Here is a 24,384-nt window from a genome sequence, read left to right as displayed (position 1 = left end):
CATGTCCAGGGCTTTGTCATACCCTGTTATGAACAAATTTGTCTCTCTGGTATGAAAAAAGGGTCAGTGTCTGACCTAAATAGCAGATCTTTCAAGCTCCTCTCTCACACTGGTACAGTACATGGGCCTGTGGATGGTGCGCTGCTCTAACAACGTACTTTATGGTTTTGAAATGTGAGGAGCCAGACATTTGATGGGGAAATATTCTTGGGTATAAATGTGTTTTTATTGCAGGATATCATGCAGAACGCTTTCTGGAATATAAAAAACTACTGAAAACATACAACATAAATAAGATGTTCAACTGCCACCAGAATAACAAGCCCCACAGGTCGAGTAATAACAGTAACACGACCGGGCCAAGAGGTCCACTGGTGCCTGCAGTGTTCCCCTATCATTGCAAAAACTTTAAACTGCTGATGCCTCTTCAGTTAAGGAACTTTTTCCTGGACGAAATGCTAAAGTAAAAGCCAAAGGGGTCATTAAAATGCAAACATTAAACCCTTGCAAATTAAACAAGAATCTGCCTATTAGCCCAACATCCAGGACCAACAACGAGGTGAAACTGTTATTGGATGTACGTGTGTATAGCACTTTGCATTCACCACTTGTAGTTGAGTGTTTAGAATCAATCAGGAAGAGAACGTGGGTGATTGCATCATCGTTCCAAAACATCTCTGCTTCTGCCTGTTCATACTACAACGCAGAACTAAAACGGGGGCAGCAGCGATTCCTCGCGTCTGTTTTCAAAACTCGAGTAGCGTGGACAACAGGAATAAACTAGAGGATGAAGTCTTATGACCTTTTGAGTACAATAAGTAGAAAGCTCATGAATGGTACTAGAAGAAAGGTTGAAAGAGGTGAAATCAAAACATTGTGATTCATCTTCTTTTTGTTTTTGCAGGTTCAAATCCATTCTTTGAGATTTCCAGTTTCACAGTGAAGGGCACAGTCTTGGCAGGAGTGATCTTAAACACATACATTTTTAATGGCATGCACACTAGTTAGATGGTGGGGAATCCAACTCATATCAAACCACAGGGAATAGCTTTATGAGCTCAGGAGGGAGTGGCTGTGTATGCGTGGACAGTATACGTGTGCATTCTTCTCCAAATAGATGATTATGTAACAAACAACCCACTGCGTTGCCTGCGGAACTCACCCAGTCCACAATGAGGACTTTACTGACATTCAGCCTCTGCTGCAGGAGCTTGGCTGCAATGGCAACTGAGTTGAAGTAACAGAAGCCCCTGAGAACAGACAGTGAGAGGGATGACATGAAACAAACAGTGGTTATACATTTCTGAAGGATATACAATTATGTCTGTTTATGAGATGTGAGGGAATGATGTAACGATGCACTAAAGGGGGAAAGTGTTTTCCAGTTCAGATTTACTTACATGGGCGTGCTCTCCTCAGCATGGTGTCCAGGTGGACGCACGACAGCAAAACCATTCTGTCAGGGAAAAACAAGGATCATTTACACTGTCACATAAACCATCACGGTCCACTGAGGTTAGTCGTGTCTGACCTTAAACCTGATAACTGTAATCTAATGACATGAAAAAAAAGTACATTATCCCGGCGTTCCCAGAATTTTCCCAACTGGTGTCAGGTTTAGGGTTGCACAATAAAAACACATGAGAAAAACCACCGCGAGAAACACATACACAAACAGTAAATCAAAAGCAAAACAACAATTACTGTCTGGCAGTTGTGTCCAGTTGCAGTTTACATTCATATTCCAGACTCATTATTTATCTGGTGCAGATATATGACCACAAAATCTAAAATCGAATCAGTTGAGCGTGAGGAGGCTACAATACAATAAAATATAATTTTATTAATCCCGAAAGGCATCGACAGTTCACTTAGGGTCCAAGTGATTAATTTAATCTGAAGTACTGATATATCCACATCAAACCTAATATCTCTCACAACAATTATTTTCATGTCACGGTTTAAGATTTTGTTTTTCAAAAAGCTGTGTAATTCAGACGTGCACACACACGCACACAGAGGAACAGATGCTTACACTGGGTCAGTTAAGGGAAGCTTTGTCAAGGCAGAGACCAGCGGGACTGTTTTGTGTTTTGGGGGCTCCCACTGCTGCAGTATGCGGGGACATTAGATAGATGTTCAGGCTGATGTAGAGCGAGGCGAGCTCAGCTAATGATGTTGAGTCAGCTGCAGTGGATTAGCAGCTAGCCGGGAGATTATTGTAAAGACAACTGTCTTGGCTGGTTTGAGGACACCTGGTTACAGCAAGTTGCATAATGCAGCATGCAGCATGCACACATAGGTGAATAAGAGGAATTGGTTTATTGTTTGTGTCGAGGAAAAATATCAACGGATTAAAAAAGGACACGGAAAGAGTAATAGAAAGAGCAGATGTAGAAACAGAAATGTGTGACAGTGTGTGTGCGCCCGGTGTAGATTTATGGCTTTGTGTGGAGTTCAGAGAGTTGTTGGTGCAGGTGGAATTTGGTAATTTGGCTGTAGAGGATCCTCAGAGGACCGACTGTATGTGTGAGTGAAAATGTATATATATATATACACCTTTGCACGTATGTGTTAAAATCAGGTTAAGCTGAGGGCAGGTCAATACCCTTGAACTATAACCCCCCGCTGGAGCAAATCCACATGTTTCTCCCGGGTTTCTACTTTTCATCACACAATGAAAAGAAATGAAATCACACAATGTGCTGTATAGAGAGAGCAGACCTCTATTTCTTTATCGTAAATATGCCCACGTGTGGAAGAAGTACTGAATGTTAGCTAAAAACCATGTGGGTTTTAGTATGGCGTGCTACTGTCTCTCCAAGGAATGTCATTAGTCTGCGCTGCGTTGGTGCTAAGCTAACACCAAGTGCGCCGGCTGCTCTGCAGGTGGCTGTGGTGTAATACTAATAAAGCCGGCCTGCAGTGGGGACTGTTAGCGTTTGCAGAGCCCGTGCTCTGTGCCTCCCTGCTGAGTTCAAACAGTAAGCCGCCATCGCCACAGACACAGGAAGGCTGGCTGGTGGGTAAGCCATGACGGGGGTGGGGAGGTCTGTCTGGGAGGTGCTAACGAGACTTGGGATAGATGCTCTGGGCGGAGGTTTCTCTTTTCCTGCAGTGTTTGGTGGGCGTATAGTACGTGTCTGGTGTAGGTTTGATTAATCCTTCAACAATACCTTCAAATAAACATTCACAGAATAAGATACATGGTGTGTGCTCTGCTTCCTCTCCTCTGTTGAGGTATGTGGCTGTCTGAAGTCGAACTCAGCTGGAAAATGGAACGAGGCAGTTAAATTTGACAAGCAGGCCGACATAAAAACCCTTTAAAGTCCTAGTGATGTAATTCATTTAAGTGATTTCCATCTGAGCTTTGTTTCATGCTGTCTCCTTCTGAAAGATTATTATACGTGCGCACAGGATTATCCACACGCAAAAGATGTACAGACATGACAAACATACAGAATCCTTTAGGCAAAAGAGCCCACGACTCTCGTTAGACTCCACAGAGGCTTCAAACCAACCTTCAGTTCGCCCGATGCCACTTTGAAGACCAGCTCCACGACGGAGCCAACAGCCAGACGAGCTGCACTGGACGAATGGACCTCGTTCCAAATGGTGTCGTTGTCCACCTGTCAACACACACACACACACACACACACACATGTAGTTGTGTTGTTTCCATCATATTTTAGTGGGATAATAATTGCAAAATGGTGAAGACTTACTAAATAAACAAGAGAGAATCTCAGAGATAGTAAAACATACTTCAAAATTTAATATTACAGAGTAATAGTCAGATTTGCATTTTGTGCATTAGACTTTCTGAACATTTAATGCGCCAGGGGGTAGATACTGTTAATCACTCCATTAAGTTTTTATTTTATTTATTCAGGGGTTATGTTCTTTCTTATTTCTTATCATTACAATTATATATGACAAATTTCAGATTAAAGTTATAATCATTTTGTTTTATATAATAGTCCATGTTTGCAAGTGTGTTGACAAATCCAGAATAAAATCTCTATATTTTAGTTGGTGGTTGCCTTTAATATGAAGGATTTAAGCCCTGGATAAAAAGTCGAACCTTGGAAATGGCCAAATTTAAATCTACTGGACTGAAATATTCACTATTGGCAGCTTACAGCTGATTTCTGATTTAAAAAAATGTTGTGTGACGTAGAAGTCTGGAAATATTGGAAACAAAATGAGAGTAAAAAGTTAAGCTCTCCTCTGTTCTATGACTTTGATGAACCGAAGTCGAGCAAGACATTTTGAGCTTGAATGCATTTATTTGTGTATTTATAGAGTGAAAAGAAGATTTCGGGATTGATTGTATGTGTGCGTGTGCACTTGAGGATGTTTAGACACAGGGCAACCATTCAGTGGTCTGGCCTGATTAATGCTGAGGCACGGACAACCCTCAGCAACAATCACAACAACACACACACACACACACACACGCGCACAAGCCAAATGGACCACAATATACTATATGATTGACTGTACCCAGGGACATGCACAGGATAATATACACACCCTCCATCAGACATGGCAGATACTGCAGGCAGATGGAGCGCATGATAAACACAGAGAGAAGGAGCTGGCAGTGGAAAAGAAGAAAAGGAAGCACTGTGTGTCAGTGTGTTTGAACTGTGCGCGCACATGTGCAGAGCGGCCGATGCCAGAGCTCTAGTGAAGCTTTGTGATGTAAACCCGGGGGCTCTTCTACTTTGAATATGTAAAAACATTGACCTGCCAGTCACTCATTCTGTCAGACAGCCAGCGCTCTCATCCACGCTCACTCTCGGCCTGTCAGCCAGTCGAGCGGCCGAGTCGCACACGTTAACCCTCGCCACTCAGTCGGCCGTTCACGCCTTCAACCCAGTCAGTGTGTTTAAGCGACTTGACAGCTTCTCGGCCAGCCCGCCCACTTTCCTCTTGTCTCCAGTGACGGGAGTGATCAAGGCTGGAGGAGGACTCCATAATGACATCCACAGGGAAGAGAAATGGCTCTTTTTAAGTTGTGCCAAGAAAAGACTTTGTCATGAAATAAAACAGTGGAGCATTGACCATAGATTAAGAAAACTGGAGAGGAGGTATAGAGAGCCTTGCTGGTGGGCGAGTGATTGGAGAGGAGCGGGTAGTGAGTGGAAGACACGATGTAGCAGCCGAGTCAGTGATTGAGCGAGCGAGCAAACGAGTGAGTGAATGGGAAACTGAACCAAATACACAAGTCAGGTTAATGAGCACAAACAGATGCTGTTCTAAAAGCAGCATGTGGAGACTGAGCGGTTTATTATTTCCCATGTTGATGTTAGTTTTGCCTCAAGCTACGAGTGGACACAGCTAGTCAGGAAAAAGTGAAAGGGAAGAAGTGTGCGTGTGTGTGTGTGTGTGTTTGTGTGTGTGTGCGTGCGTGTGTGTGTCAGAGGTAAAAAAGAGCGGGGAACGTGCTGGAATGACAGAATGATGGTTGTCCACAGCCTAATTTCAGCCCCCTTCCTCTGTATGTGTGTGTGTTTTTGTTACTTGTGAGAGTGTGTGTGTGCGTGTGTATGACAGGAAGACAACAATTTAGTCCCATTTGCCATTATAAAGAGCAGAACAGAGCAGCGCCGCTCTCGGGCTCTTCTTGTTCCCACCAAAGCAGCAACAGTTAGCCCCAGAGGGAGGGGGGGGGAGGGTTAGAGACAGTCTACAGAGGTAAGAACGTAGAAAAGAGATGTAAGAGAGCAAGTCAAGGCCAATATAGGGAGATATGCATGTGGATGAGTGATAGGTCGGCCTTTGGAAAACCTCAATATTGTGAAAAAGACGACACACGGACAGTCGTGTCTCATGATTTCAGTCAAAAAGGGGATCAACCAGTCGAGAAAATATATTTGGATGGATGATGAATCGACAAAACATCACAAATTGTTTGACAAAGAGAAAATTTTACTTCATAAAGTTTTGTACTCAACACGTCACTGGCATATTAATCCTTTAAGGAGATCTAAGGTGTATGGATTTTATCTTTTTCATATGTTCCGTGACTTCAGAGGACAAATATTGACTTACATTGATTTCCTGGACACTTTACTCATAACTACTAAACCCTAAATCTGACCCTTCCCCAAGTCCTCACCTTATTATTTAATGATTTATGACAGGTCCACATTATGAGACTGTGTACAGATTTAGGTCCCCACAACATGAGTAAATACTGGACCGACCACACACACACACACACACACACACACACACACACACACACACACACACACACACACACACACACACACACACACACACACACACACACACACACACACACACACACACACACACACACACACACACACGAAGGTGTCCGACTGTTCTAACATATCAGTTTCAAAAGACAGCGCTTCCTACTCTGAACAACCATCTAAATCATTGCCTTTGCACACACAGGTTCCAACACACTGGTATGCACACAAACAAAAACATACCCCCCCCACCCTACCAACACATTCACACACACACGCACACACACACGGCTCATATGCTGAAAACATCTGGTTACAATTACAAACATGGCGGAAAGGCAAGCAACAGCTTTTGTTGCCTCTGGTCCTCGAGGGGCAGTATTTGTATGAGTGCGTGCAAGTGTGTCAAGATTGTGTGCATGTTTTTTTTTTTTTGGTGGAACAGGAACAAATGGGACTATTATTTTCACAGGGGGCAGAGAGAGAGAGAGAGAGAGAGAGAGAGAGAGAGAGAGAGAGAGAGTGGGCGAAGGAAACAGTTATACTGGTATTTGATGTTGCTGAAACTATGCCTACATGTTTCATTACAGAGTCAGATGGAGCAGTGCCAGTCGGGTATTGATTAAAATTACACAATGCTGTAAAAAAAAGGCAACAAGCCTATGACAACTATTTTCCACTGAATAAACTAGCGTGACTTAACAGCAGCAATTTCCAAGAAATATCAGGCGCATTAATTACAAATACCTAATTGAGCTGTGAATATTTGTAAAATGACTTATCGGCGGTAAAAAGGCGAGACTTACCCCGATGCCGCCACATGGTAACCGCACAAACATGGGACTCACTGAACCTGGGAGAGAGGGAAATAAAATGAGAACCAGTCGGGAAATTGATAAAGAAAGAGTAAAAGTTCAGGAGGTGAAGAGGTGACATTGTGGACTTGCAGGCAAAAAACGGGTGCATGACCCCTGAATCTGAGCATTTGACTCCCTGACCTGATCTAACAGCGAAGGTACACAGGGGCATGTTTGAATTAGGTGAGGTGAAGAAGAAAAAAAAAGTATCTTGTTGCCTTCAGGATCAAACCCCCCTCTTCCCTCTTCAGGGAAATGGAGATAATAGGCCTGAGAAGGATGGGAAATTAATAATCTTCAGTTTCTTTGACAGATCAGAACATAAACTGAAAAATCGCTGACTTGTTAAATTTGATTACTATGTTCTAACATATCAGTTTCAAAAGACAGCGCCTCCTACTCTGAACAACCATCTAAATCATTGCCTTTGCACACACAGGTTCCAACACACTGGTATGCACACAAACAAAAACATACCCCCCCCCACCCTACCAACACATTCACACACAAACGGCTCATATGCTGAAAACACGGCTCATTACTTTCAAATGGAAACTAGAATTATATTTTCCTTTCACATTCGGAGCCTTCGCCTTTTTTTTTATCTCCGTCCAAAATACATAGTAAACCTTTGGTTAAGTCCAACAGACAAATCTTGGCGATGGGTTTTTGAGAAATGTTGCAACATAAAAATTTAACTGTTCAATGTTTCAAGACTTTAAACTGATATCAAACCGGTGATGACAACCGGACTAGAGTAAAGTTTCCTGAGTGGAAGAGCAGACGTCTGAAGCTCAACGGGCAGAGGATGGCACTCGCATCATTCAGGTCAGGGCTCCAAGTCTCATAGAGCCACTTTTCATTCGACCTTTATTTTAACTCGGGAATACGTTGAGGTACATTTACAATAAAGCCGAGTACAGAAAATAAATAAAACATTCCAGGAAACCAAGAAAACACAAATAAGAAACAGCAAAATTAGCAAAATAGCAAAAAATCAAGAGCAAAAGTAAAAGCGTATGGAATAAATGCAGTACATAAACTTAATTTAAAACTAATAACTCAATAAAAACAAATAAACCAACTAAAGCAAGAACAGCAAGACGTAAAACAAGTTAAAATTAAAAACTTAAATAGCCCAAAGGATAAAAACGACTTGAGCTGTAGATTGTTCTGTATGTTATTCCCATGTTGCAGGTGCATGACGAGAAAAGCTGCATTTACCGAGCTCAGTAAAAAACCGTTGGCAGTGCCTGCATGAGCGTGTTCGACGAGAGCCCACAGTAAAACACAGAGGTGATGCCATACCTCTAACATGCTAAAAAAACATGCGTTCAACAGTGTCTGAAAAAAGAAACGGCGTGTAATAGATATGTAATATATTAACTACAAATACTTTAAACCGTGACTACCTGCCATCTTTGTGGTTTTTATTACAGTTTGCATTTTCCCTCTCTTCCTCTTCTTTTTCTTTGTGTGCGTAAATCCTCCTGTGTGCTGCAGCTTACACGGGAGTATCTGGTAATACTCCCGTGTACGCAGCAATAATAAGGGGAATTTATGTCTTCGCTGTAATGAAAGCTTAGATGTTCACCGGGGTTTGCTCCTTAGCTTTTAGCGCTCTCTCTGACACACACACACACACACACACACACACACACACACACACACACACACACACACACACACACACACACACACACACACACACACACACACACACACAGGCTACACCTGCTCTCAAAGCGACAAAGGCTGGACCTAAGTGACTGAGCAGCCTGGTGCGACTCGGATTTAACAGCGCCAGCCGGTCCTCAACTCATCGTAACACCTCCACCTCACTTTATTACATTGGACCTTTTGTTGTGACACTTGGTGAATCATACAAGCAGATTCCTTTAACAGACACTACAGCTTCATGGTATTCACATGACAGGCCAGTGGAAGACTGGGTCTGATTATACTTCATGTTGCAGTCTGTTGAGTGCATCTGTCTATTGTAAGCGTTACTGTATTTCTTACAGTCCAGTTTTTGCCGCAGTGGATTGGTTCCGTAGAGCAGGACGTGGGCTTCGGAGTGGACTGTCTGTAACTCCTCCAGTGAGGCCTTCCTACCACGGATACACTGTGCACACACAAGTACAGGGGAGATGTCAGTGAAAAAGAAACGGACAGAACACTTGAGTGGGTCTCCGTGCTCGACCATTCAAACTGCCACGGCCAGTAAAGTGCACACTGTGTGAGGAAGAGTTGCACATAGAGGGGCTCAGCTGCTAGTCAGAATTCGGGTGGGTGTGGAAGTGGGAGGAGGGGGATAATTCAGGATCATTCTCAAACCATAAAACCTCAAACTATGCAGCAGTGTCAACAGATATGGCTAAATACTGCCCCCTTCTGGTCAAAGTAACAACCTGCAAAACTTGATTTTTTAAAAATCCCTTACTGGAGTAGTAAAAACACAACAACAACATAATATACACAAAGAAAATATATCACAATATACAACACAAACACTGCCGATATCAAATTTCGTAATTATTCAGCATAAAACAACAAAGAGTTTGAAATCTGTATGTTTACATTTTGTTTAATGGCAATACGCACTCAAAATCTCACAAGGATAATAATCTACCAATGTGGAATCTGATGATTATGACACGGTTCATGTTGAATATTAAGTGTGCTATAGAAAGCATGCAACAATAATACACCTAAAACTTATAATAAAATGAAACTTTTGAAGAAAGGCAGCAGGTGTTTATTACTTTAGATTGAACAAACATCTGTCCATCTAAACTGGGTGGACAGGAATTTACATATTAATACTGTGTTATTTATGACGTACTGTCTAATCCACTCTGTTTCTGTGGAAGTGATTAATAAAACATTATTATATCAATCCATAAAGCCACACCTCAGTGTTATAAAGAGTAACTCACCTCACAGTGCCCTCTGAGGCCTGTTTCCTGTAGTCGGGACCAGATACTCTGGATACGTCCGGCGTGCTCTGGATGACTGGTGGTGTTTCCACACATACACTGGTGCTTCTGCATTAGAGAGTCGTATACCAGACCTGGAACACAAACACAGCTTCTATGTTATTATGCATCTTTGACAACATGATTTCTATAATCAGACTATAAGACAACAAGTGTAATTATCTATCGGCTTCATTATTAAGAAAATGTCCAGTGCTGGAGAGGGTCCGGGGAGATGAGATAATTCTGTGCACTGAATAACACTGTGTTTTATATTTCCATCAAATATGTGCATATATGTCGCTATACTATAACATGTGATTAGTAGGAAGACAGTGTGTTTCTAGATTTCTGTTTGCTGATCTTCTTCATAATGGGTTTCAGAGTGAGAGGACAGACATACAAATAAAAAAAGAGCATTTAATATTCAGTGTAAGTTCCATATTATTATTATTAGGGGTTGTATTTCTACCAGACCTGTAGTGAATCGAGGCTTGGCGGTGGGCTCCTGTACGGCCATCGGGAAGGAGGAGGAGGCTGGAGACGACTGCGCCCTGGAGAGCGGGCGGTGTCCCGCGAAGCTGATTGATAACCCGGCTGCTTCCATGGAGGCCTGGTAGTTCCTCAACTGGTGGATCCGCTGTTGCTCTAACAGCAGAGCCTGCTGCTTTCAATCGCAAACACACACACGGTGGCATTCAGTATACCGTGGACTGCAATGTCTTCCTAGTGCCAGAAGATGGCACTAGATACTCACAATAGAAATGTGAAGCTGCTGTACTAGAACATACACACTGCGTCGAGAAGTTGTTATTGTGTTGCACAGGGAGGTTCTAGTTCTCTGTTCTATTATGCAGAGATTCAAATGAGAAGACCAAAGATTTACAAAAAAAGGAAGTAATTCAGGGAAACTGGTTTTGCTTCCACTGTGAAATGTTTTGAATGACGGATTATTAACCTTTAAAATGTGTTTCATGTGAGTTTCAGTTGAAAAGACGATTCTTACCATTAAAAAAAAAGGATAATGCAAACTATTACTCTTTAAAAGAAAACACATTATTCCCAGCGTGATGATCATAATAGTTTAAAGGATGATGTCTACAACACTAGACAATTATAAAGCCCCCCAGTGAGAACTCAGTTAGGTTTTTCAACATGCACGCATTAATAAGTTGGTTTTAAAGTCTCTCATATAAGAGACTGGAAATTATGTATATGTACCAGAGTTAAATATTTGGTATTTCCACTGAAAAAGGAGCCTGGCCATGCAGTCCTGTTATTCTACTCTGATAGGCGGGTCTGCTTACACTGTGGCCACCATGGCGACAGTAAGAAGAGTGGCTGATTAAATTTGGGTGAGCGGACAGCAGGGATGGGCAAGACAGAAGAGGACACGGTGTCCTGGCCGCGTGTGGGCGTGCGTGTTTGTGGTCGCAGATCGATTTCAAGCCAAACAGAGACAGATCATACACGTCGTGTGCATCTGGGGACAAGAGAAGGCCATGTGGTGTTAAAGCATGCATGTGGATACGGAGTGTGCAGGAGGTTTTCCATCTCCTGAGCTTTTCACGAAACACACTCCACTGTGCATTAGCAGTGTACGAGTTGTGAGTGCAAGTGTGTTTTGCATGAATAGATGTAAATGTAGAGTAGTTTAAAATAGACTGTAAAGTGGACCGCTCAGTCAGCTTTGAAGAAAGGCAGATCAAATGTACAGTGTAATGTTTCAGTCAGTTACTATTAGAGCCATCTGTCACCACTGTCTGCATTAAAACCAAATCACGCCCAGTCTCCAATTTCCACAATGCACTCTTCACCTAACATATACATATATTAACCCTAACCCTCTATTTCTCCTCTACCTCTGAACTTTCCTGAATCTTCTTCTACTCCCAGTCCCACTCTCCTTGACCCTCTCCCCTCATCCTCACCTGTCTGAACAAGAAGTCCTGCTCAGCCAGTCTCTCCCTCTGCTCAATCTCCTCCTGCTCCTGGAGGTCCAGGGGCTCCTGCTTGATGACCATCCCCCGGAGCAGCCCTGTCTCCTGCATGGAGGCAGAGGACAAGGAGGACAGCCCCTGGTGCTCCCGGAGTTCCTCCTCCGTCTCCTCCGGGTGACTCTGATGCTGCCTGGCCGACCCTGAGGCGATGGAGCATGCCGAGGAGACCTGATCGCCGGGCTTCGAAATTATCTAGAAGACAAAAGGAGAAACGAGACCTTTAGGTGGGAGGTTTTACTTGACATTGCTATGATTGTAGATCTAATTTCAGTTGGGTCTTATGTTCTGAACACAAACTGTCATGCAGAGATATCAATCTTTAGAATCAAGGAATCAACTGATATGAGATATAGGGGTGAGGGCAATTAGCCAAACATTACAATATATTACAATTTGTATATTTGAGGCTGAAACACAGTTTTTTTGTCTTGTTAGGAGCAACAATTCACAAAGACATTTATTAAGAGAAGATTAAACAGAATCTAGTCAGGACAGACAGAGAAATTTAGCTTTTATTGAAACAAGACAAGTGAGGGAAGGAAAATCTTGCCGTCTCAACTGAGAGAACATCAGGGACAACAATGTGCAACGCTGGAAAACCTGCACCACTCCAACATGTATTGGTACACTGAACATGTTTTTCCGTTCCAAAAATAGCTAACTGATCAGTTCCAGTTCAAAAACAATGAAAAGAACTCAAAGTTTAATCAAACAAAGGCTGACATTAGGCAGGCACTTGCGCTATCTGTACAGAGATAAACCAGATCTGTACTCTGGACTCTTTGTCTGGTTATTTGTTTGTTTTAAATCTCTATGACTACTTGTAATTAATACAGGTACGTGCACTGTGCCTGAGCCTGTGGTAGAGAAGAAAAAAAACTCAGCTAAAAGACATGAGGGGGAAAAGAGAGGAAGAAATGTAGAGGGCAGATTTTTTTTTTTAGGGAGATTTACTGTGTCCCTGTCTCTGTCGTCAAAGACCTCAACCTTGATGTGCAGGTCATGATTGGAGTGGGCCACGGTACATGGAGAACACACACACACACACACACACACACACACACACACACACACACACACACACACACACACACACACACACACACACACACACACACACACACACACACACACACACACACACACACACACACACATTAACACACACAGAGGAAAAGACACACACTGAAAGACACACATACATACGCACACACTTGACTGGCATATTGCCCAGGGAACAGTCCATTGACGTCAGAGAGCATGCTCTAGCCTCATCCCAGTCCCTCTTCTCCAAACAAACTCAAAACACTCCTCCACTGCTGCCGTGCTGACTCTCTCTCTCTTGTTGTGCTCTTTTTCACTCAACCCCACACCGCCCCTCCCGTCTCCTCCCTCCCCCTCCTCCTCCTCCTCCTCCTCTTCTTCTTCTTCAACAGAGGAAATAGTTGCTGGGATATGAACCTTGCTGGGGGGACAGGCACTAATAACGCCTGTTGAAAGATAGAGAGAGTGGGAGGTGGAGAAGGGAAGGTGCTTGTGTACACAAACACTTGACACTAGTTGACTCCACATATCTAACTCTCTCTTTCACACACACACACACACACACACACACACACTTTGACAACAATATCAGTTAAGTAAGTATACCACAGTGTTGCCTTAGCTGTCTGAGATAATTAGCGGTGGAGGCAGCAGGCTCAGGCTGGAACCCATTCAAGATTCTTTCATTCCTTTCTTTGCTGCCAACATGTCTAACTGTTTAAAGCCAAATTTGAAGTTCGCAGGAAGTGCCCACTTTCCTTGCTGACTTGACAAAAAAAAAAAAAGTGAACAAGGAAAGGAAGGAAGGCCACGGATGACTCATATTTTACAAAGCGGTGGGTCTCCAGTGGTTGACAGGGTAAATAAATGGAAATAAACACACCACTGGAGTATTTGTGAGAAAAGTTTGTAACATTGCCCTTACTAGTACATATGGAAATAATCTAATTCAGTGGCAGGCCATGGTGGAGCTTGTCACTGGGATGAGAAGTGGTACTTTCAATCCTTCTGCAGGGACTGCCGCAGTCTGGATTATTCTACTTACTCGTATTGAACAGAAAGTGAATTGCTAGTTTTAAGAGGCTGACTTTATTATGCAGCAATAAAAAGTGTTTCCTTGGGCTACTTTTTACATTTCCCCTTGTGCCATGTTCTTTTAAAAGGCAGTTAAAAGACAAAACAAAGGCAACGACTAGCTGGGGACGTGTAATCTATTCAAATTAAATCCTGTAATAGGAAGAAAAGGACTAGCGTGGATTCAACTGCATACATTAATATAAGAAAAAAACATCCAATGTCGCCTTACGGCAAGAGGGTTACTGGTTAGAATCCCGGTCTGGCCAGTGATCTTTCTTGTGTGGAGTTTGCATGTTCTCCCTGCATTGGTTTTCTCTGGGGAATTCAGCTTCCTCCAGACCAAAGACAGATCGGGCTAAATTAATTGGAGACTCTAAATTGGCCGTAGGTGTGAATGTGGGAAGTGAACGGTGTACCCGCCAGCTCCAGGTCCCCCTGCAGCCCTCAGTGGATAAGGGGTACAGATGATGGATGGATACAATGGTCACTTTACTATAAGTGCATGGTTACACAGATCACCAGCTCGAGTTACTTAAATCCTAACTTCTGAATGAGAATCTCAAGGCATTTTGCATGTTTTTGCTTTGAATTAGAGGTTCAGCTAACGCGCCCTCCTCGTTCCAGGTCACATCTTGAGTGTGGAATCATAAAAATAAAGCGCAGATCATTAAGCTAGCTGAGCTTTAAATGCGATACAGAACGTCGTATGGCTCCAGTTCACTGAATAAACACCATCCTCTCTGTGCTTTTTCCAAAACATCAACTTTAACATGGACGAGAAGTTAGTTTAAAAACGTGCAACTTGTTTCAAGCATTGCTGTTAACACTTGAACGGTGTCTGAATACAGTGAAAATGTAGAAAGGGGATTAGGCGGGTGGTAAAAACATTAAGTATTCACACATACGAGTAATGTGTGAGGAACATGACTGAAGAGAAACTTGGAGCAAGTGTTGCTTTAAAACAGATTTAAGGAGCTTACAGTGGAAGTAGTTCTGCTGATGACAGGGGGATTACACATGTGGTTTGCATTTCTACAAACTGTAAACCTCTGATTTGAATGAATCATATTATAGCAATAACTGTCTGAAAACACATCTTTTCTCTATGTGACGCTGGAATTGTGTTCATAGTCAGCGAGATATTTAAAAAAAAGACATAAAACAGGAAAAAGAAAATCAACTTAACACAAAATATGGGCACAATAAAGTGCTGGCAGGAAGTAAACATGGCTTCTTACTTCACAAGTCAACATGACTGGTTTGGAGATATCTGCACTGGATACTGTAGATTTATACTGTACCACTTTGTACTATCTGGTTAATACACAACTGGAGTGACTGTCTTACATTAAAATTAATATTTCCTCTTCTAAACATGACTTTTTACTTGTCCTGTGTTGATGGTACGGAGCTACTTCAGAATTATTCATTGTCATTCTTCAAACAGTTCTACAATATACTGTCACATTTTATTGTTAGTGTGGAGGAGGTTGTGTGCAAAGCTTTATACAAACAGCCTATGGTGCAGAGTGAAGTTAGGAAACTGTGTTCATCCTACCTGGTTTATTGCTAAAGAGGAAGTGATTCTATGAAGAGAACTGCACCCATGAATGTCAATAGCTCAGTGTCCACTACAATTAACAAGCCAAGCCGATAAGATGAACGTTTCGTGAGATATGCATTCCACATACAGACGGACAGACTTTTGGAGAATTAGTAGGTAAATGAATTAAATAAACTTAAGCAACAAAAATATAAGAAAATATATATGATGATTCTAAATGTATTATTATTCAGTGTTTCATTTTTTTTTTAATACGCCATCCATTCTCACCTGTCATATTCACATTTTAAGCTGCCTGGATAAGAGCAATAACACAACTTACAACTTGAAGATAACCTGGTTTTACTCCTGAGCTCCAGACTCACAACAGCCTGCAGTCTCGAAGCAGAGGGAGTCACTGACAGCCAAACAACACAAACATAATGGAGCTGAATCCTACAGGAAGTTCTGTACACACACACACACACACACACACACACACACACACACACACACACACACACACACACACACACACACACACACACACACACACACACACACACACACACACACACACACACACACACACAAACACACACTGTGACGCACACACAAACACAAAGAGCCATCTCCCTCTTGACAATGACACTTACAGTGCTGCAACTCCCCTCATCACGTTGCGCGCACACACACACACTGTCGCATATATAAGCACACACTTACACACACACCGACAAGGATGCAGGTCATTTCCTGTGTGACCATATATGGAGGCGACTTCCTTAGAGCACAGTTGCCAGGGTGACAGGGAGAAGTAGGGATACATGAACAGAGACAAGAAAGACTGCTGAGAAGACTTGATAACTGCAGGCTGATTCATCCTGCTCCTGGACCCGAGACAGGATTCACAGACATTAACCAAATCAGTGTCGTGTAGATGGACAAATACTGACACACACACACAGAGACACACACACACACACACTGAGCTACCTTGTTGATGATGTGCTGCTGCTGCTGTTGGAACAGTTGCTTGTGTTTCTCCAGGAACTGCTGGTGCTGCTGTTGGACCACCAGCTGCTGCAGGGCCTGGGCCTGTCCACACTGCTGCTGGGGCAGTGGGGCTGACTGGGTCCTCCCCAGGGGACGGTGGCCCCGCGCAAGCTTGGAGACAGCGGGAGACTGCAGCGAAAGACCACCAAGACCAACTGTGTTGAACACAGAGTGGTTAAAGTCAATTTATTATCATTATTATTATTTTAATAAACACAGTCACATTTAAATATTTGTGGCTACAATAAAAAATTGTACTTGCTCACTTAATTGTGTCCAATGCCTCATGGCTGTGAGGCCCTGTGGGCTTTTGTGTTTAATGAGTTTGCAGCGTGTCAGAATTTATGTGATTAAGCTGTTGAGTAAAATGTTTTGTTGCTAATAGGATTACACAAATGAGTCCCAGGTCATAAAAAAATCCATAATTTTGCTTTGAGTACAAGGCAAAGGTGACGTTACATTTAACAGTCGAGCGATTTATCTAAAAAATACTACTGCTAATTACTACTAAGTACTTATTCACTTAAAAACTTGCAGAACAAGAGTCTATTGTGTAAGATTTATAGTGAAATAAAAGAGAAAGCTAATCAAACAGAATTACACTTTATAATTAAACTTACTGTATGTCCTGTCATCCTATCAAGAGTTTTCTGCATGTATTACAACAGTCAAATTACGGATATGTGCAGTCCCAGTAGCCCAGCTGAGAGCAAGAATAAACTTAATTGAGAAACCAGCTACTCAATGTTGAGCAGTAAGGAAAATTGATGTTGTAATGAACACTGACCCACTGGATTATGGCTCTGCTCCAGCAGCACCATGTGTTGGAGGAGGGGGTTGTGACCAGCTGTGCCCCCTCCGACCCCCTCCCTGTCCAGCGCTGAAGATGCCAAGTAGGGGGGTAGGTGGGCAGTGGCCAGGAAAGGAGGGGTCAGAGGAATGCCCTGCTGTAACGCAGAGAGATGACTCTCACCATCTTGGTGTCCTGATACCACCTACAGAGAGAGAGAGAGAGAGAGAGAGAGAGAGAGGAGAGAGAGAGAGACACGAGGAGTGAGAAGAGGATGACACAGGCAGACGCAGATGGATGGAGACAGAAGGGTCAAATGAGACAGAGAATGAGTGAGATGGACAAAGAGAATCAGAGCGAGAGACAGAGGGACTTGAAAGATGCCAAAATTCTGGGACCGAAAAATGATACAGCTCTGGAGCGTCAGTTTTGGAATCTGCCGCCTTCATGTACAGAATCAGAAAGACAAACGCTCTGTGGTGGTTGGTTTACCGTTATCTTTTATCGTAAAGTTATCTGTGAGTGTTGTCAACGCATTTACATGTGTTCAAACTACAATTTCTGTGCATGTCTTGTTCTTTCTACCCAGTGCTACATTGTAAAATTGTATAATATTGTGTCAATGTACTCACAGTGTTAGTGAGGCATGTGGCTGGCAGTCCCAGGGTGATGTTGGGCAGAGACGGAGAGGTGTATAAAGACAGCTTGCTGAGAGACCCTTCCCTCGCTGCCAATCTCTGAAGCAGGGAGGCCTGGACATACACAAGCACAGAACATTGCAGTAAATCCTATTTTACACACACACACAAACTAACTTCAACAAACACAAATAAACAAAAGTTGAGCCTCATCCTAATTATAAGTGAAACTCTAAACCCAAGTCTTAACCCTCAAACAGCCAGAATAAGATGGACAGAAAAATGCCTTCACGTTGTAAAGTCTATGACTCAAACTTAACAATGCGAGCAAGCAGTACAAGCACGCACCACACACACACACACACACACACACACACACACACACACACACACACACACACACCCCTCCATTAAAAAATAAACACTGCTAATCTCCTCCAGGAATCATCTGGTGACCACACCAATGCCTAATACACACAAACACGAACAGACGCACACAAGTATTTGCATCTGCAGTCATACACATGCACACACGCAAACTGATGTGGGTTACCTCTCCTGGGCAGCTGGAGATGATGACCCCATTCTCACTGGGGATGTTACTGGAGCTGTTGTTGGGGGAGCTGGGACCAGAGCCTGGTGCACTGTTGCATGCAGACTCTAAAATACACACAATACAGAAATAACATTAAAACATTTTTGATTCTGATAGCCAAATTGAAACAAGATGTAACGGAGCAACAAAACTACGCACCGGCCACATCTAGGGAACGCTTCTTGGCAGTAGTGATTAGACCATCTTTCCTGCGGAGGAGAGGGCTGCTGCGGCGCTCTGTCACCTTCTGCTTTAGCCTGGAACGAAGCTTCAGGTTGGGCTCGGAAGCTGGTGAGATACAGAGAAGGAACACGGAGTGGGTGGAGGATTTACTCAAGAGGTAGAATAAAATAAAACTTTTCTGTTACTAGAGCTTTTTGTTATATTTGAGGAAACACGACCGATAACTGGAAAAAAAGAAGGTTGTCCAAAATGTCGTCACATCCCACATGCAGCAACAGGAGATAACAAGGTGAATGAAGTCAAGTATTTGATATCAAACTGGATGCTGAACTTAGCCCCATAAACGTGTTGGAAATGACAGGTTTTCTAGAAACAGCCGCTCTGGCACCCAGCTCTGTGATAGATCGCTGGGCCACACGAGTGGGAGCTTGTTCGCAGGCGTGTAGTCGGGCTAATGAGCTCGTCCCTATAGGCCACACTGTATGTGTTGGCTGACAGATTCAGGAGCTGAGGTTAGCAATCATCAGGTGACAGTGGGGAAGCGCTGCAACGAGAAGAGAGACGGCCAACTGGCAGCTTTCATGACCCCACGCTTAATGATGCTGCCTCTGTGCATCTGCTAATGAACACTGCTTGTTTCCAGACACTTTTAATTTGCGTGCGTCTTCATGTGTGGGTATGTGTGTCTGTGTGTGCCGCGCTCTACATCTCTTGGGGCTCTGCTTGCAAACAGATGCTCCCGAGCTGTATTGGTGAGTGGCTTGTTAGTTTCTGGCCAGGCTTGGTTCAAAGTCACTTCCTGCCAGATTACACCAAACTCACAGGCAGTTTTATTCCACTTCCTCCTCCACTGGCTTCCCTCTATTAACTGAAGCTGGACAGTTGACCAACGGCTGACCCTGCGCTCCTCCAACGACCTCGTGTCAAAGACGTTCATTAAGAGAGCCAGGACTTTCTACTATAGTCAAGTGTGCTATATTCCTTGATAGAGGACTCATTCAGGGTCATTATCAACCTTCGGGCGCTTGCTTCCAGCAGCTTTGAATCCTAATCGAGGTAGGATGAAGCTTCACTAGGTTTTAATGTACTTCACAGAGGTGCAAGCACGACACCTCCCGGTCAGTGAGGTTGAGATGACCTATGGTGGATCTATAATGTCTAAGTACCTTTTCAAATGGACTTTCACTTGTAAGGGAAACAATGCTCCAAGTTATGAAACTCAATTATTTTTAAAAAGTGCTTGGAGTGGAGTGGAGAGCACTCTTTCATTGTCTTCGTTAAGAGGGAGCGGACGAGTCAGGATGTAATGCTATGCTTACGTGAACTGCAGGAGAAGAAAAGTCTACGAAGGAAGGAGCATGGTGCATCCACGTTCAATTTTAGTCCATTGCAAAAGGAACTGAAGTAGTTTAAGCTTTTTAACATCGGCTATTGTTGAGATAATTATTGAAATATAATGTAAAACAATAAAAGAAAATGACTTGATATTTTTATTTTACCATATCAGACTAATACAGCCAATTATGGGGATTTTGCCGGATGCTGATCTCCGTCATGGCAGTAACATTTACAGAATCACTTCCTGTTTAGCAATTTGTCTACAAAGTAAAAGCACACTGTCTGTTTTATTGCTGTAATGCTTTATATCGAGTTCAATTACAGAGCGTTTATTTCAAAAAGCTATGAACTTGTTTCTGAAGATTTTGATATGAAAAAACAACAGCAATTCAGTTCATCATTCCACCTTATATATAAGGCTGGTTGATCATGGACGCACAGAGTTTATTGCAGATAAACCTGGTAGGATGAACTGTGAGCCATGTTGATACTGAACGTACGATAACCATCCCCCTAGATTTATATACTATTACACTCGTAGGATTTATTGACAGTGGCTGCAAAGGTGATCGAGACTGTAGGACTATCTGGTGGGAGCCATGGAACAAGAAACACGGCACAAATTAACCAGAGAGGGGAGGGGAGGGGGGGTATTTCTCGAGTAATTAAGAAATGGATAAATAAAAAAAGAGGAGTGGACGGAGCAAGAGATAAGCTGGATAGAAGGTGAAATGGAAGGTTAGAAGGAGGTTTGGACGACAGCAAAGGAGAAAGAGAAGGAAGGTGAAGTGGGGCTTTAGTCGCAATGGGGGTGTTCACCTCAGGACACTGTGACTTTGAAGGGTGTTAATGCCGACTGGGCAAAAGCGCACCAGTGTGCACACGTGCGAACACACTCGCTGCAGAGGGCCCAGACTGTTTTTACTGCTGACTCTGGCATTTTACTGTAGCCATCCCTCTCTCTCTCCATCCATCCATCCATCCCCTCCCATCTCGCTTTCCCTCTAATTCCCCCATGTGCCCTTTAGCAAAGGTGGATTTGCCTCCTTGTCCTACTTTATGATGGCGATGACGCAGACAATAAACAGCATTTCTCGTCAGACATCCTTGCACATTCTGATTATTGTTGCTCCGGTCTCGTCAGGTAACGGTATGTCTTCTTCTGTGTTCCTGCTGAGGTCTCGCCACAGTTCTTACATTACAAAAAATTCCACACAAGTCATGAGAGGCCAAAGTGGCTATTGAGAGGAGGAAGGATATCGCACAATAGTCCCGGTCGCGCTGCATATTTACTTTATAATGCGTCACATCCTCAATGTCATGTACCGATGATATGTGGCCTCAAATGTCATGTCTCCTAATAGACATCGCTGGACTGAGGAAGCGTTGCCTCTCTGCGATCTTCTCAAACACAACTGTTCAAGACAACTGTTCAAAAATCATAAACCTTCCCATTTGATAGCACATCAATAGCAGATTAAACAGGGTGCTTAGGATTTCAATAGGGACTGGAGGAGGATTGCTTTTCTGATACATAACATATTGATCGGTTGCTCGTCTGTTTTGACAGATTGAAGTCCCGAGCTGCTAGAGTCATGCTGGGGGAAGCCGTACTGCTCCTCTACAGAAAGGGATCGATGAAGTAGTTTTCTGAAACTCATCACTGGTGCTTCCCAGAAACAACATATATGTGGTTGATACATTAGACAGATAGGTTGGATGGACACAAACAGACAAGCAGACATTTGGAGAGAAAGATTTGTCTCATTTTACATATTTTCTAGCACGAGAAAGGCAAACTAAACCAGATTGAATTGATTGAAAATCTTTATACAGCTCAGGTATTGCATAAACAGGATATTTGTAGTTACACTTGTCCTTAAATGTAACATCAATATATTTAAACATCTCCTCTGTGTAAAGAAAGAGAACAGTATCTGAAGCATTTTCGATGCTCGTATCAGAAAACCAAGAAGTCCGATAATCAGTGAGGACAAATGGAAAAGCAAGGATTGAGTGTTAATATGACAAGTTATCTCCATTAAAGTCAGAGGAGATGAGCCGGTAGTTTAAAAAGTATGATGGAAGAGAGACAGCCATGGTAATAACCACGTTAAATTGTTCTGCAGCACAACCTCACTCACTGCTCTCTGTGCTGAATATGAGCATTGAATGGTAGAAAATGAAACAAAGAAAATGAAAATGTTGGCTGTAGAGATGCTGCATGGTTTAAATATTCAGCGCACAGTGTGGTATGGGAATGGGACTGTCTGACAGAGTGAGGGAGAAGAGAAAGGGGTCATCGTGACAAGTCTGCGTCTGTCATGATGGCCCGACAGACTTCCTGCCGCAGCATTCAGAGTGGCCCTCTGTGTTCCATTATCACAAAGCCTCTAAGTCTTGGACAACGACCCCTGTTGTAATATACTGTACGCCTGGACTTGCAAGAGAGAAAAGGAATTCTTTACGTACATTTATAATTTACACGCATACATTACCCACATGGGTCACCACAGGCAAAAACGTCATGCCTGACAGTTCCAGGCGTCAGAGCAGCACACAACTGTGGTGACCACTGTCACTCACTTCCTCTTGAAGACAGTTCATCTTTGTGTCTGCCCGTCTAATCTCGTCTGCTTACTAGTGACACAACAGTTCCTCAACAGCCGCACCATAAGTGTGCTCATGTGTAGTCAGCATTCCCTCTCTGCATCGCCTCACAACTGACACAAAGACCAAAGCCTTCAAATCTCAAACTCCACTTTTCCTAAAATATGTTATTTCTCTACATATGCACGTTCACGTGTATGAAGTAAACAGTTTGTTTTGCCTTGTGTCAGTGTGAACTGGGAGTTATGCATATTTCTTTGCACCACTGGGAACAGTGTCCCTTAAAGTTGAAACTTGCACTCAGCGGATGTGTGCCAGCTCTGACTCCAGCTCACGGCAGGTGGCCGGGGCTGCAGAGTACACAGAGTTTGGCCTCCAGCTGTGAAAGCAGCCAGTGATACTGCCAAGGCAGCTGCTGACGCAAAGTGAATGATCACAGCTTGGCCGTGTGTAACACAGACAGGAGGCCGGAGAATCTACAGTGTGATAGCAGGAGGCAGGAACAGTGGTTTGCTTCAGGGACACTTCTCGGAGGAGTTACATTTTGTTTTGTTGAACAGTGGGATTTATAACCTCTCTGAAGGAGTGTGACTTGAATGTGTTTGTCAATATCAGTGTGGAATAAGTCTACAACAGGAGAATAGCTTTAAAAATCACACATTTTTTTCTTCAAAGATCCAACACCTGTATATGTATGTGTGTGATGTCTCTGTCATTTTCACACCGGAAATTCCAGACCATGGTCTGAACCAGGGTTAATGTCTTTGTTTACATTGGTCTCAATAATAACTATTCTATGACATATGTACATCCTGTTGTCAACCAACATGGGCGCTGTCTACCGATACTTGACATTAATTGGTTTGTAGACGGACGTCCATCTGATATTGGTGTGTGGTCAATTTGTCTATTGTATTCACAACATTGAATAAAGTGCAAAGAAAAAAAGCAGTTTTTCAGTTTGAATTGAGAAAATGAATGAACTGGATCACTTTGTTAATTCCGTTGCCACTCTAATATCATTATGATGTTACTATTCCTCATCATTCAAACATATCATCAGAGACAAAGAGTACAAACTATCCTGTGAGAGCTTTTTTTTCTGCTTCTATTGTTTAATGTCGTCTCAACTTCCTTCAATTGGCCCAAAAGTCTGAACTACACCAAAAAAATGTTTTCACACACACACTTGGGAATAAACTGAAAAGTCAGAGAGTCCAGGCCAAACCGGGTTTGTGTAAAAGCCCCTCAGTTACTATGGAAATGTTGTTATTCTGCTTTTATTGACTTTAGGGTTTCAATTGTTCTGCTTTCAAATGCTTCCACTCGACATTAGAAAGATTCAAAAGACCCCCCAATAGGAACCTTTAACATCGTTTTAAATATAGTATTTTACAGGATCCTTTTAATCCTCCAGCAGCTGACTCCAGGTTTGTGGGCCTGAC

The 24,384-nt window shown here is 42.9% G+C and overlaps 1 protein-coding gene across 3 annotated transcripts in view; it reads right to left on the bottom strand.

The window, feature by feature from the left end:
• Positions 1-24,384, bottom strand: part of hdac4 (histone deacetylase 4) — a 115,024-nt gene that overhangs the window by 20,463 nt on the left and 70,177 nt on the right. For 2 of the 3 annotated variants that reach the window (XM_035173924.2, XM_035173926.2), the window contains 13 exons: positions 18,968-19,096; positions 18,767-18,873; positions 18,208-18,327; positions 17,573-17,780; positions 16,726-16,940; positions 11,997-12,257; positions 10,543-10,732; positions 10,027-10,160; positions 9,110-9,212; positions 7,037-7,083; positions 3,522-3,629; positions 1,401-1,456; positions 1,163-1,250 (listed from right to left, as the gene is read on the bottom strand). In XM_035173924.2, the coding sequence (XP_035029815.2) occupies positions 1,163-1,250; positions 1,401-1,456; positions 3,522-3,629; positions 7,037-7,083; positions 9,110-9,212; positions 10,027-10,160; positions 10,543-10,732; positions 11,997-12,257; positions 16,726-16,940; positions 17,573-17,780; positions 18,208-18,327; positions 18,767-18,873; positions 18,968-19,096 (1,766 nt within the window). The remainder of the gene's footprint in view (positions 1-1,162; positions 1,251-1,400; positions 1,457-3,521; positions 3,630-7,036; positions 7,084-9,109; positions 9,213-10,026; positions 10,161-10,542; positions 10,733-11,996; positions 12,258-16,725; positions 16,941-17,572; positions 17,781-18,207; positions 18,328-18,766; positions 18,874-18,967; positions 19,097-24,384) is intronic. The other variant, XM_035173925.2, reaches the window with a different exon arrangement.

Source organism: Hippoglossus stenolepis, chromosome 13 (assembly GCF_022539355.2).
Source record: "Hippoglossus stenolepis isolate QCI-W04-F060 chromosome 13, HSTE1.2, whole genome shotgun sequence".
NCBI classification, from domain to species: domain Eukaryota; kingdom Metazoa; phylum Chordata; class Actinopteri; order Pleuronectiformes; family Pleuronectidae; genus Hippoglossus; species Hippoglossus stenolepis.
The sequence above is the reverse complement of the archived record's forward strand: the minus strand, read 5'-3'. Positions and strand labels throughout refer to the sequence as shown.